This window comes from Chiloscyllium punctatum, chromosome 17 (assembly GCF_047496795.1).
Source record: "Chiloscyllium punctatum isolate Juve2018m chromosome 17, sChiPun1.3, whole genome shotgun sequence".
NCBI lineage: Eukaryota > Metazoa > Chordata > Chondrichthyes > Orectolobiformes > Hemiscylliidae > Chiloscyllium > Chiloscyllium punctatum.
In genome coordinates this window covers 59532980-59546581 of record NC_092755.1, presented here as the reverse complement: position 1 = coordinate 59546581, position 13602 = coordinate 59532980, and the positions used below count along the sequence as shown (strand labels likewise).

The following is a 13602-nucleotide window of genomic DNA, read 5'->3' as shown; positions in this document are numbered from 1 at the left end:
GGTTTCTTGCCTCTTCCAGGAGATATAGTATTGGGACACGGTGCAAATCTATATATTATAGTATTGGTAACTCAATTGTGTGGGACAGATTGGGTGGACCATTGATTGTTAATCTGTTAGCTTTTGTTTATATTTTCCCTATTGGCCCCTTCTCTTTGGTGTATGTTTTCCTCCTCACCCCCACCCCCTTTCCCCCTTGCCACTCTTATACACTCATTCAGTCATGGACCTACCTCAATCTAGTTGCTAACGTAGGAATCAACTGAGCACCACCACAAGTTGCAGAGATCAGTATCTGGCACATCCTCACTGATGTATCTGATGGCAATTTACAGAGGAGTCCATTTATAGCACTTGTATCAGAAATGGAGTTAAAAGGTGTGACTTGGTCCAGCACAGCTGATACAGTGGGACGAGGACAAGGACAGGATGGATGGCAGTTATAGGAAAGGAGAAAAACCACAGATACAGCCAGGCAGATGAGTTACTTCCAGGAAAGGTGGGGGGGGGGGGGGGTGGGGTGGGGGTTGCAGTTTGTGCAGGAGTCTCCTGTGGCTATCCCCACCTCAAACAAGTATGCTGTTTTTGAAAATGTCAGGGGGTGATGGATTCTCAGCAGAATGCAGCATAAACAGCCAAGTTTCTGGTACCAAAACAGGCTCAAATGTAACAAGGGCGAAGTCAGGTTCCAAGTGATCAATTGTGATAGGGGATTCGCTAGTCAGAGGCACAGACAGATGTTTCTGTTGCCAGCAGCAAGAATGGTATGTTGCCTCCCTGCTGCCAGGATCAAGGGTGTCTCAGAAAGGGTGCAGCTGTTCTCAAAGGGAGAGGGGCAAGCAGCAGGTCATTGTACACATTGGAACCAATGACATAGGAAGAGAAAAGGATGAGATTCTGAAGGGAAAATATAGGAAGTTGGGCTGGAATTTAAAAAGGAGGTCCTTGAATGTAGTTATATCTGGATTACTCCCGGTGCTACAAGCTAGTGAGGGTAGGAATAGAACAGATGAATCTATGGCTGAGGAGCTGGTACAGGGGATCACTGGAATCTTTTCTGGGATAGAAGAAGGACACCAGCAACCATAATTCTATTAGTTTCAAAAAGGTTATGGAAAAGGATAGACCAGATCTACCAGTTGAAGTTGTAAATGGGAGAAAGGCCAATTTTGACGGTATTAGGGAAGAACATTCAAAATCTGATTGGGGGCAGATGTTCACAGGTAAAGGGATAGTTGGAAAATGGGAAGCCTTCAGAAATGAGATTTCGAAGGTCCAGAGACAGTATATTCTTGTTAGGGTGAAAGGAAAGGTTGATAGGTGCAGGGAATGCTGGATAACTGGAGAAATTGAGGGTTTGGTTAAGAAAAAGAAGGAAGCATATGTCAGGTATAGACAGGAGAGATCGAGTGAATCCTTAGAAAAGTATACAGGCAGTAGGAGTATGCTTAAGAAAGAAATCAGGAGGGCAAAAAGGGGACATGAGATAGCTTTGGCAAATAGAATTAAGGAGAATCCAAAGTGTTTTTACAAATACATTAAGGACAAAAGGGTAACTCGGGAGAGAATAGGGCCACTCAAAGATCGGCCTTTGTGTGGAGCTGCAGGAGATGGGGAAGATACTAAACGAGTATTTTGCATCAGTGTTTACTGTGGATAAGGACATGGAAGATATAGAATGTAGGGAAATAGGTGGTGTCATCTTGCAAAATGTCCATATTACAGAGGAGGAAGTGCTGGATGTCTTGAAATGCATACAGGTGGATAAATCCCCAGGATCTGATCAGGTGTACCCGAGAACTCTGTGGGAAGCTAGGGAAGTGATTGCTGGGCCTCTTGCTTGCATATTTGTATCATCAATAATCACAGGTGCGGTGCCAGAAAATTGGAGGTTGGCTAACATGGTGCCACTGTTTAAGAAGGGTGGTAAGGAAAAGCCAGGGAACTATAGACCAGTGAGCCTGACATCATTGGTGGGCGAGTTTAGATTAGATTACTTACAGAGTGGAAACAGGCCCTTCGGCCCAACAAGTCCACACCGCCCCACCAAAGCGCAACCCACCCATATCCCTACATCTACCCCTTACCTAACACTACGGGCAATTTAGCATAGCCAATCCACCTGACCAGCACATCTTTGGACTGTGGGAGGAAACCGGAGCACCCGGAGGAAACCCACGCAGACACGGGGAGAACGTGCAAACTCCACACAGTCAGTCGCTTGAGGCGGGAATTGAACCCAGGTCTCTGGCGCTGTGAGGCAGCAGTGCTCACCACCGTGCCACCGTGCCGTGTTGGAGGGAATCCTGAAGGACAGGATTTACATGTATTTGGAAAAGCAAGGACTGATTAAAGATAGTCAACATGGCTTTGTGCATGAGAAAATCATGTCTCATAAACTTGATTAAGTTTTTTGAAAAAGTAACAGAAAAGGATTGATGAGGGCATTGCAGTGGATGTGATCTATATGGACTTTAGTAAGACGTTCGACAAGGTTCCTCATGGGAGACTGGTGAGCAAGGTTAGATCTCATGGAATGCAGGGAGAACTAGCCATTTGGACACAGAACTGACACGAAGGTGGAAGACAGAGGGTAGTGATGGAGGGTTGTTTTTCAGACTGGAGGCCTGTGATCAGTGGAGTGCCACAAGGATCCATGCTGGGTACACTATTTTTCATCATTTATATAAATGATTTGGAGATGAGCATATGAAGTACAGTTAGTAAGTTTGCAGATGACACCAAAATTGGAGGTGTCTTGGACAAGAAGGATATTATCTCAGATTACAATCTGATCTTGATCAGATGGGTCAATGGGCTGAAGAGTGGCAGATGGAGTTTAATTTAGATAAATGCGAGGTGCTGCATTTTGGGAAAGCAAATCTTAGCAGGACTTGTACACTTAATGGTAAGGTCCTCGGGAGTGTTGCTGAACAAAGGGACTTTGGATTGCAGGTTTATAGCTCCTTGAAAGTGGAGTCGCAGGTAGATAGGATAGTGAAGAAAGCATTTGGTATGCTTTCCTTTATTGGTCAAGGTATTGTGTGCAGGAGTTGGGAGGTCATGTTGCGGCATGGATAGGTACATAGACAAAGTCTTTTCCCTAAGGTGGGGGAGTCCAGAACTAGAGGGCATTGGTTTAGGGAGAGAGGGGAAAGATATAAAAGGGACCTGAGGGTGGTGCTTGTATGGAATGAGCTCCCAGAGGAAGTGGTGGAAGCTGGTACAATTGGAATATTTAAAAGGCATCTGGATGTCTTTTAATAGGAAGGGTTTCGAGGTATACAGGCTAAGCACTAGCAAATGGGACTAGATTAGGTTGGGATATCTGGTCAGCATGGACAAGTTGGACCGAAAGGTCTGTTTCCATGCTGTATATTTCTATGACTCTAAAAGGTATCAGGAGGGCTATATGAGCAGGAAGGGTTTAGAGGGATATGGGCCAAGTGCTGGCAAATGGGACTAGATTAGTTTAGGATAGATGGTCGGCATTGAGGAGTTGGACCAAAGGGTCTGTTTCCGTGCTGTACATCTCTATGACTCTCTCTGCTGCTCCTGTATGGTGAGGAGACAGTGATGAAAAATATGTTGCTGGAAAAGCGCAGCAGGTCAGGCAGCATCCAAGGAGCAGGAGAATCGACGTTTCAGGCATAAGTCCTTCTTCAGGCTTATGCCTGAAACGTCGATTCTCCTGCTCCTTGGATGCTGCCTGACCAGCTGCGCTTTTCTAGCAACACATTTTTCAGCTCTGATCTCCAGCATCTGCAGTCCTCACTTTCTCCGAGGTGACAGTGGTAGTGAGTTTCGAAGATGTTGTCTAAGGAGACTTGGCGAGCTAATGTGATGGCATGCACAAGTTACATCAGTCCACGAATGGAAGTTTTATTTTCAAGCTGACAAGAGCTGGTCCTGAATATCATCATTATGTCTACCTCTGTTCCTGAGTAAGGTGTGCCACCTTTTTTTCGAAGATTTTGGACGCCATGCCTCATCTGTCAATAAGCAGATCTGTGTCATACAGCAGTAATGTTCTTAGGAGGCATTCTTGGGCGATTTTAGCATTTAAAATATGCTTAAGCAATTCAAATCCTGTTTCTAAATTTATGGAAACAACAGCAGAGATTACCTGGCAATTAATAATAATTTCTGACAACATTGTTGCACAGACAGTACAAGGTTCAACTATGTTGAAGAGGAAGCAAATAAAGTGATTTTCATTGTACATTCCATCTGAAGGTGGAAAAGGTTTTCAGGAGAAATGTAATGTTTTAAGAAGGGAAATGAAACGTGAAAGTTAAAAGAGGAAAGAGAAAAAATATAACATAGCAAAGATAAGTGGGAAAACGGAGGACTGGGAAGCTTTTAAAGAACAACAGAGGATTACTAAGAAGGAAATATGCAGAGAAAAAATGAGGTACGAAGGTAAACTGGCCAAAAATATAAAGGAGGATAGTAAAAGCTTTTTTAGGTATGTGAAAGGCAAAAAAATGGTTAAGACTAAAATTGGGCCCTTGAAGTCAGAAACAGGGAAATATATTACGGGGAACAAAGAAATGACAGAAGAATTGAATTGGTACTTCAGATCTGTGTTCACTGGGGAAGACACAAGCAATCTCCCTGAGGTAACAGTGGCTGAAGGACCTGAACTTAAGGGAATTTATATTTGCCAGGAATTGGTGTTGGAGAGACTGTTAGGTCTGAAGCAGAGTCCCCGGGGCCCGATGGTCTACATCCCAGGGTACTGAAGGAAGTGGCTCGAGAAATCATGGATGCGTTGCTGATTATTTTCCAGAGTTCGATAGATTCGGGATCAGTTCCTGCGGATTGGAGGGTGACTAGTGTTGTACCACTTTTTAAGAAAGGTGGGAGAGAGAAAGCAGGAAATTATAGACCAGTTAGTCTGACTTTAGTGGTGGGAAAGATGCTGGAGTCTATTATAAAGGATGAAATTACAACACATCTGGATAGTAGTAACAGGATAGGTCAGAGTCAGCATGGACTTATGAAGGGGAAATCATGCTTGACTAATCTTCTGGAATTTTTTGAGGATGTAACTCTGAAGATGGACGAGGGAGATCCAGTAGTGTACCTGGACTTTCAGAAAGCTTTTGATAAAGTCCCACATAGGAGGTTAGTGAGCAAAATTAGGGTGCATGGTATTGGGGGCAAAGTTGGATTGAAAGTTGGTTGGCTGACAGGAATCAATGGGTAGTGATAAATGGCTCCATTTCGGAATGGCAGGCAGTGACCAGTGGGGTACCGCAGGGATCAGTGCTGGATCCGCAGCTTTATATAATATATATTAATGATATAGACGATGGTATTAGTAATAACATTAGCAAATTTGCTGATGATACTAAGCTGGGTGGCAGGGTGAAATGTGAGGAGGATGTTAGGAGATTACAGGGTGACCTGGACAGGTTAGATGAGTGGTCAGATGCATGACAGATGTTATCCACTTTGGTGGCAAGAACAGGAAGGCAGATTACTACCTACATGGAATCAATTTAGGTAAAGGGGCAGTACAAAGAGATCTGGGTGTTCTTGTACACCAGTCAATGAAGGTAAGCATGCAGGTACAGCAGGTAGTGAAGAAGGCTAATAGCATGCTGGCCTTCATAACAAGAGGGATTGAGTATAGAAGCAAAGAGGTTCTTCTGCAGCTGTACAGGGCCCTGGTGAGACCACACCTGGAGTACTGTATGCAGTTCTGGTCTCCAAATTTGAGGAAAGACATTCTGGCTATTGAAGGAGTGCAGCGTTGGTTCACGAGGTCAATTCCTGGAATGGCGGGATTACCTTACACTGAAAGACTGGAACGACTGGGCTTGTATACCCTTGAGTTTAGAAGACTGAGAGGGGATCTGATTGAGACATATAAGATTATTAAAGGATTGGACACTCTGGAGGCAGGAAAGATGTTTCCGCTGATGGGTGAGTGCCGAACCAGAGGACACAGCTTAAAAATACGGGGTAGACCATTTAGGACAGAGATGAGGAGAAACTTCTTCACCTAGAGAGTGGTGGCTGTGTGGAATGCTCTTTCCCAGAGGGCAGTGGAGGCCCAGTCTCTGGATTAATTTAAGAAAGAGTTGGATAGAGCTCTCAAAGATAGTGGAATCAAGAGTTATGGAGATAAGGCTGGAACAGGATGATAAGCTATGATCATATTGAATGTGGTGCAGGCTCGAAGGGCAGAATGGCCTACTCCTATTGTGCAAAATATGGAACGCTTCACGAATTTGCGTGTCATCCTTGCGCAGGGGCCATGCTAATCTTCTCTGTATCGTTCCAATTTTAGTATATGTGCTGCCGAAGCGAGCACAATTTAAGTATGACATTCAGTGCTTTATAAACTTTCTGAAATCCAACTATTTTTATGTACAGGTGATAGTTCGTTTTCGATAGGATCAGTCATGCAATACAATTTCACATACGCCGTATCAATTGGGTATTGTGAACCTCCACTTTTATTTTTCAGAGTTTCTTCAATTAAACAGGAATATAGAAATAGAAAGTTGCGTTTGGATGTAAATGAAGCAGTGTTTTGATTGGGGCGGCGCAGTGGGTGGGGCCTGTCGCTAGGGTGGGCCTGTGGCTCGGGCTGTGTCAGGAGTAGACCCAGGCCAGTTCCTGTTCCTCAAGCTCGGTGTCAGGCCCAAACACCCGTCTCTATCTTTACTTCACTCCTTCCCATTTACCGTCAACAAAACTCTTCATGTTGTTTTTTTAACATGATTTTGTTTTTAATCTGTAAAACACCTTTGGATGTTTATTTCGAATTTTGACCATCACATAAATGCAAATTGCTCCTTCCCTGGAAATGGTCATCTTTGAAAGTCTCGATGAAGTTGTCAGGTATAATTTATTAGATGTAATATTTTATCTTGGTCAGGGGCCATTTATATTGTAGTTAATACATCAAGTGCATAACTTCGTATGGGATGTACACTCAGAAAGTTTACAACTTGGGAGGTGATTTTGCCTTTTGTTCATTCGGACATTACAGGCCAGTATTTATAAACAAAAACAGAAATTGCTGGAAAAGTTCAGCAGGTCCTTACTTATAAGCAATGCTTAATCTGCCTTGAGAAGATGGTGGTGAACCTCCTTGATTCGCTGCAGTCCATTTGGTGTAGGTGTACACAGTGTTAGAGAATGAATATTAAGTTTTGGACACAGCAACACCAAAGGAACAGCAATGTAGCTTAGAGGGGAACTTGCAGCTGGTGGTTTTCCATATAATTGCTGCCCTTGTCCTCCTATATTGTAATGGTTGTGTGTCTAGATGTTGCACTGCAAAAATCCTTGGTGAAGTTTTTGGAGTCTGTCACTTCTGCCTCTGAGCATTAGTGGTGGAGGAAGTTGGTGTATGTTTATGAGGTGCAGTTAAGTGGGCTGGATAGGTTCAAGCTACTTCAGTGTTGTTGGAACTGAATTCATTCAGGCAAGTGAGGAATATTCCATCACACTTCTCATTTGTGCCTTGTAGATGGTGGACACATTTTCAACAGACAGGGAGTGAATTTCTTGCTGCAGGAATCTTAGCCCCTGTCATACTCTTGTCGCAACAAAATTTTTCTGGCTCGTTCAGTTCAATTTATAATCACTGGTCACTTGGAGAATACTGATAGTAGAGGGACTAGAGTTCAAAAAGCCTATGAATATCAAGAGATAATAGTTTGATTCTCATTTGTTGGAGATGGTCATTGGCCTGAATGGTGCAAATGTTACTTGCCACATGTCATGTTGGACATATAACTTGCTGTGTTTGGACTTTTGACCATAGAGTCATAGTCGTAGAGATGTACAGCACAGAAACAGACTCTTCGGTCCAACCCATCCAGTCTGACCTGGTATCCTAACCTAATCTGGTTTCATTTGGCCCAAATACCAAGCCCTTCCTATTCATACACCCATCCAAATGCCTTTTAAATGTTGTAATTATACCAGCTTCCTATGGCAGCTCATTCCAAACACACTCCACCTGCTGTGTGAAAATGTTGCCTCTTAGGTCCCTTTTATATTTTACCCCTCTCACTCTAAACCTATGCCCTCTACTTATGGACTCCCTCACCCCAGGGAAAAGACCTTGTATTTTTACCCTGTCCATACCCCTCATGATTTTATAAACCTCTATAAGGTCACCCTTCAGCCTCCAGCCTATTCAGCCTCTCCCAATAGCTCAAATCCACCAACCCTGGCAACATTCTTGTAAATCTTTTCTGAATCCACTTCATTTCCTGAGCAGATATCCAGGACTGAAGGTGTGCAATTATTAGCAAACATCCCCACTTCTAACCTTAAGTGGAGGAAGGTAATTGATGAAGCAGCTGAAGATGATTCGGCCAAAAACACTATCCTGGGGGATCATTGCAGTGATATCCTAAAGCTGAGATCACTGATGTCCAACAATTACAACCATCTTTTTTTACATGAAGTATAACTCTAACAGTGAACAGATTCTCCCCAATTCCTATTGACCATAGTTTATCTAGATGTCACATTTGGCCAAATATGGTCTTGATGTAAGGGTCATTATCTGTCACCTAACTTATGGAGTTCAGCCCTTTGTTCCTATTTCAACAAAGGCTACGATGAGGTTGGCAACTAAATGACTCTGGCAGAACCAAACACAGCATCAATGAGGTTATTTCCAAGCCAGTGCTGCTTCATAGCACTTATTGATGACACCTTCCATCATTCACTTAGGACCAAGATGATGGATCAGTAATTAGCGAGAGTGGATTGGTCATTCATTTTGTGAACAGGACAGACGTGGGCAATTTTCCATATACCTGGGTCGATGCCAATGTTGTAGTTGTCCCATGTTAGCATTGGCAGACAGGAAGGTGGTTTGAAGTGAGTCTACTTCACCAGGAGCATCCAGAATAAGGTAGGTGAACTTGCGGCATGGGTTGGTGCCGCAAGTAAGATTCGAGCCAGACAAGGACAGTAGTGGGAAGTTGAGCGTGGAGTCCGAAGAGATAGAAGAGGCATTAAATGAATATTTTTCATCAGTATAGACACAGGAAAAAGGCAATGTTGTCAAGGAGAATACTGAGATACAGAATATTACATTAGACAGGATTGAGGTTCATAAGGAGGACATGTTAGCAATTCTGGAAAGTGTGAAAATAAATATGTCCCCCAGGCCGGATGGGATTTATCCTAGGATTCTTTAGGAAACTAGGGAGGAGATTGCAGAGCTTTTATCTTTGATCTTTATGTCGTCATTGTCTACAGGAATAGTGCCAGCAGACTGGAGGAGAACAAATGTTGTCCCCTTGTTTAAGAAGGGGAGCAGAGACAACCCTGGTAATTAAAGATGAGTGAGCCTAATTTCGGTTGGGGATAAAGTGTTGGAAAGGATTACAAGAGTTAGGATTTATAATCGTCTAGAAAGGAATAATTTGACTAGGGATAGTCAACACAGTTTTGTGAAGGGTAGGTCATGCCTCACAACCTTATTGAGTTCTTTGAGACAGTGACCAACAGGTAAATGAGGGTAAAGCAGTTGATGTGGTGAATATGGATTTCAGTAAAGCATTTCACAAGATTCCCCACAGTAGGCTATTGCAGAAAATACAGAGGCATGAGATTGAGGGTGATTTAGTGGTTTGGATCAGATATTGGCTAGCTGAGAGAAGATAGAAGGTGGTGGTTGATGGGAAATATTCATCCTGATGTTCAGTTACGAGTGGGGTACGGCAAGGATCTGTTTTGGGCCACTGTTGTTTGTCATTTTTATAAGTGACCTCGATGAGGATGCAGAGGGTTGGGTTAGTAGATTTAAGCTGCAGAGCTGGGCTAAGAGGTGGCAAATGGAGTTTAATGCGGAAAAGTGTGAAGTGATTCACTTTGGAAGGAGTAAAAGGAATACAAAGTACTGGGTTAATGGTAAGATTCTTGATAGTGTGGATGAGCAGAGAGATCTCTGTGTCCATGTGCATCGATGCCTGAAAGTTGCCACCCAGGTCGATAGGGTTGCTAAGAAGGCATACGGTGTGTTAGCTTTTATTGGTAGAGGGATTGAGTTTCGGAGCCATGAGGTCATGTTGCAGCTGTACAGAACTCTGGTGCAGCCGCACTTGGAGAACTGCATACAGTTCTGGTCACTGCCTTATAGGAAGGATGTGGAAGCATTGGAAGGTGTGCAGAGGAGATTTACCGGGATGTTGCCTGATATGGAGGGAAGGTCTTATGAGGAAAGGCTGAGGGACTCAAGGCTGTTTTTGTTAGAAATAAGAGGGTTAAAAGATGACTTCATAGAGACATACACGATTATCAGTGGATTAGATAGGGTGGACAGAGTGAGCTTTTTTTCCTCAGATGGTGATGGTTAGCATGAGGGAATGTAGCTTTAAATTGAGGGGTGATAGACATAGGACAGATGTCAGAGGTAGGTTCTTTACTCAGAGTGTAGTAAGGGTAGGCACGCCCTACTTGCAACAGTAGTAGACTTGCTAAACTTTAAGAGCATTTAAATAGTCATCAGATCAACACATGGATGATAATGGAATAGTGTAGGTTAGATGGGCTTCAGATTGGTTTCACAGGTCAGTGCAACATCGAGGGCCGAAGGGCCTGTTCTGCACTGTAATGTTCTATGCTCTAATAATAAGCAAACCAGCCTAATTCAACATTCCTGTGCTAGGCCTGAGCCCCCTTGGATACCAAGTGGGTTTCCAAATACATTTACCTGTGATGAGAATTTCTACTTTTACCACCCTTTCAGGCATTGACTTCTCGGTCCCTACCACTACCGAGTTGAAAAAGAATGTTTCCACACCTCCTGCAATTACTTTAAATCTATGCTTCTCATTTTTTTCTAACGTCCACTAAGGTATATGTGTCATCCCTATGTACTTCATCTTGACCCTCATCATTTTATGTACCTCAATTAAGTCATTTCTTGGCCTCTATTCCAAGTAAAACAACCTTAGCCTAGCCAGTCTTAACTAAAGTTTTCCAGACATGGCAACATTCCCCTTAATCACCTCTGCATCCTCTTCTGAACAATCACATCTTTCCTATCATGTGGAAAACGGGTCACTCTACTCAAGCTGTGATCTGGATAGTGTTGTATATTGCTGTAACATCTGTTACTGTTTAAGATGCTCCTTAAGACATATATCTTGCCAAGTTTTTGACCTCCCAATTATTATCTCTTAGGTCAAAAGTTGTCTGATAACTGTGGGCATCTTGGGCTGCTTGCTGTGTTAAACGTACTAGATCAATGCAAGTGGTTATTATCTACCCTGTCAGGACAATTAGATTAATGATACTCACTGGTCAGAAACTTGATATTTTCTCTCCAACTGGTACTTTTAACTGTTGTTTCTTTTTAGGAAACTTGAACATTGAAGAAAATCCGACGTTATATTTATAATGGATTTGAATCTTCAGTTGACAGCAAAAAGCATTTCATCACTTCACTCCAGACGACCCAGACCAAGTCTCTCTGGTTTGGCTCAGATAACACACAATTTATATTTAAGCAATGCAGTTGCTTCAAACAATCAAAGACTCTTGCAGTCAAATGGAGTGACGTGTATAATTAATGTGACCTCAGAGGTGATTGGTTCTAAGTTTCCAGATACCGAGTATATTAACATTCCCGTTGCAGATTCTCCATGTTCAAAGCTAAGTGTGTATTTTGACATGGTGGCAGACAAAATCCAGCTTGTTCAAAAATCACATGGACGAACATTGCTGCATTGTGTTGCAGGAATCAGTAGATCTGCCACTTTGTGCCTTGCTTATCTCATGAAATACCATCACATATCTCTGCTCGATGCTCATACCTGGTTGAAAGCATGTAGGCCTATAATTAGGCCAAATAGTGGATTCTGGAAGCAGCTGATAGAGTATGAAGACAAACTCTTTGGAAAAACTAGCATCAAAATGGTGATGTCGCCACTAGGAATCATACCAGATATATATGAAAAAGAAACAAGAGGAATAATTCCTTTTTGATATTGTATATCAAGTGCATAAAGTCTATTGAATGGTGATATGTTTGTGCTATGAGTTGCTATTGTATACGTTTGCTTTTAAAGACATCCATGGCTAACAATTAATACCTCACAAACATCATCTCACGCATTCCATGGCCCTCACAAGATAACAATAAAAAGGTATGGTGTTGATAAAGCACGGCAGGTCAGGTAGCATCTGAGGAACAGGAGAATTGATGCTTTGGACATAAGCCCTTCATCAGGAATGTGGCCCTCACAAGATCACGGTCAACTTCAGAAAAAGAAACTCATTTCAGTCTTCATATTCTCATATATTTTTGTTCTTGCCATGATATTGATGTCGACAGTCTTCTGTCTGCAGTCAGTCCTAGGCTGCTATTATTTTCCTCTAGCTTTGCTCCTGGTCAGTTATTCAAATTCTACAGTAAGACTTTGTAACAACCCTAAGGTCCGTGAAGAAAAGCAGCCGTCATAATGTATTTGTGCTTTGTTTGCACACACTGATTTTGAAGAGTTTGTTAGTTTGAGAGAATGGAATCCGTGTGTAAGATGAACTCTCTTGAACATCACTTGTGTTCTAACTATGAAATAAAATTGTAGACATTCATGGGAGTATATATTGGTGCAACTAATTGGTTGTTTCAACATTGCATTCAATTCTAAAGAAGTAGTAATTTTACATTATACTTAAGCAAAGTGATGAAACTAGAACTGTTTACAAGCAGTACAATATAACATTTAAGATGTTGCTACCCTTTTATGTACTGTAGTTAGTAACTGTAAATTTTGGTGATAGAGTAATAACCTGCAATGAAATAATAAAATCAAAGTAAGATTATTTTTGTCAGAACAAACAGGAAAAACTGGAATGTACAACTCTTTGTATCTAAAAAGCACTTTTGGGTTTTGAAGATCAGAAAAGCTATGATCTTAATGTTTTCTTTTATTTATAGGATGTGGACATTGCAGGTAAGGCCAGAATTTATAACCCATCCTGAATTGTCCTGAGGAAGATTGTCATGAGCTGTTTTTTTGAACTACAACAGTGATAGCAACCAAAAAAACTGTACATTTTAAGTTTGATATGCAAAAGGAAAACAATGGTCTGCAAAAAGGGGTTTGGATTGGGGCAAGGCAGTTTTTATTAAAATAAGGCAGGATATGTCCAAGGTAAACTGGGTACAGCTATTTCAGGTAAACGTACAGCAGAACAGTGATGGGGGTGGGTGGTTGTATAACATAGAACTGGCAAGAGTACAGACCCAACATATTTGCCTAAGGGTGAAATGTTGGAGCAAAGATGATCCTGGATGTCTAGGAATATTCAGGATGAGACAAGGAAAAGAGAGTCTTTTAGCAGGAACAAAGATAAGCTGTAATGGACCAGGCCAGACCCACTTAAAACATTTTAAGAAGGTAGTTCAGACCCCAACTTTTCATGTTGATTTAAGCAGATGTAAAGTGGATATTCCAGCAGCTGGTCCAACCACTCAGTTGTAAACAAAGCAGAATTTGTTTATACATGAACAAAAGGAACTTAATTTAGAATAACACAACTATTCGAAAACCCAATCTATCTACCGCAACTTAATAAGGCTGTTCCAAATAGTTGCAACATTCT

The 13602-nt window shown here is 42.1% G+C and overlaps 1 protein-coding gene and 1 non-coding gene across 2 annotated transcripts; one reads left to right on the top strand and one right to left on the bottom strand.

Moving 5' to 3' along the window:
- Positions 1–6218: 6218 nt before the first annotated feature.
- LOC140488230 (U6 spliceosomal RNA) lies at positions 6219–6325 on the bottom strand. The gene has a single exon (XR_011963025.1). It is a non-coding gene; the product is annotated as a U6 spliceosomal RNA (small nuclear RNA).
- Positions 6326–6616: 291 nt separating this feature from the next.
- On the top strand, positions 6617–12784 carry LOC140487886 (dual specificity protein phosphatase 18-like). Its single transcript, XM_072587273.1, has 2 exons — positions 6617–6858; positions 11352–12784. Exon 2 carries the CDS (start codon positions 11392–11394, stop codon positions 11977–11979), a length of 588 nt encoding a protein of 195 aa, XP_072443374.1. The 5' UTR covers positions 6617–6858; positions 11352–11391; the 3' UTR covers positions 11980–12784.
- Positions 12785–13602: the final 818 nt, after the last annotated feature.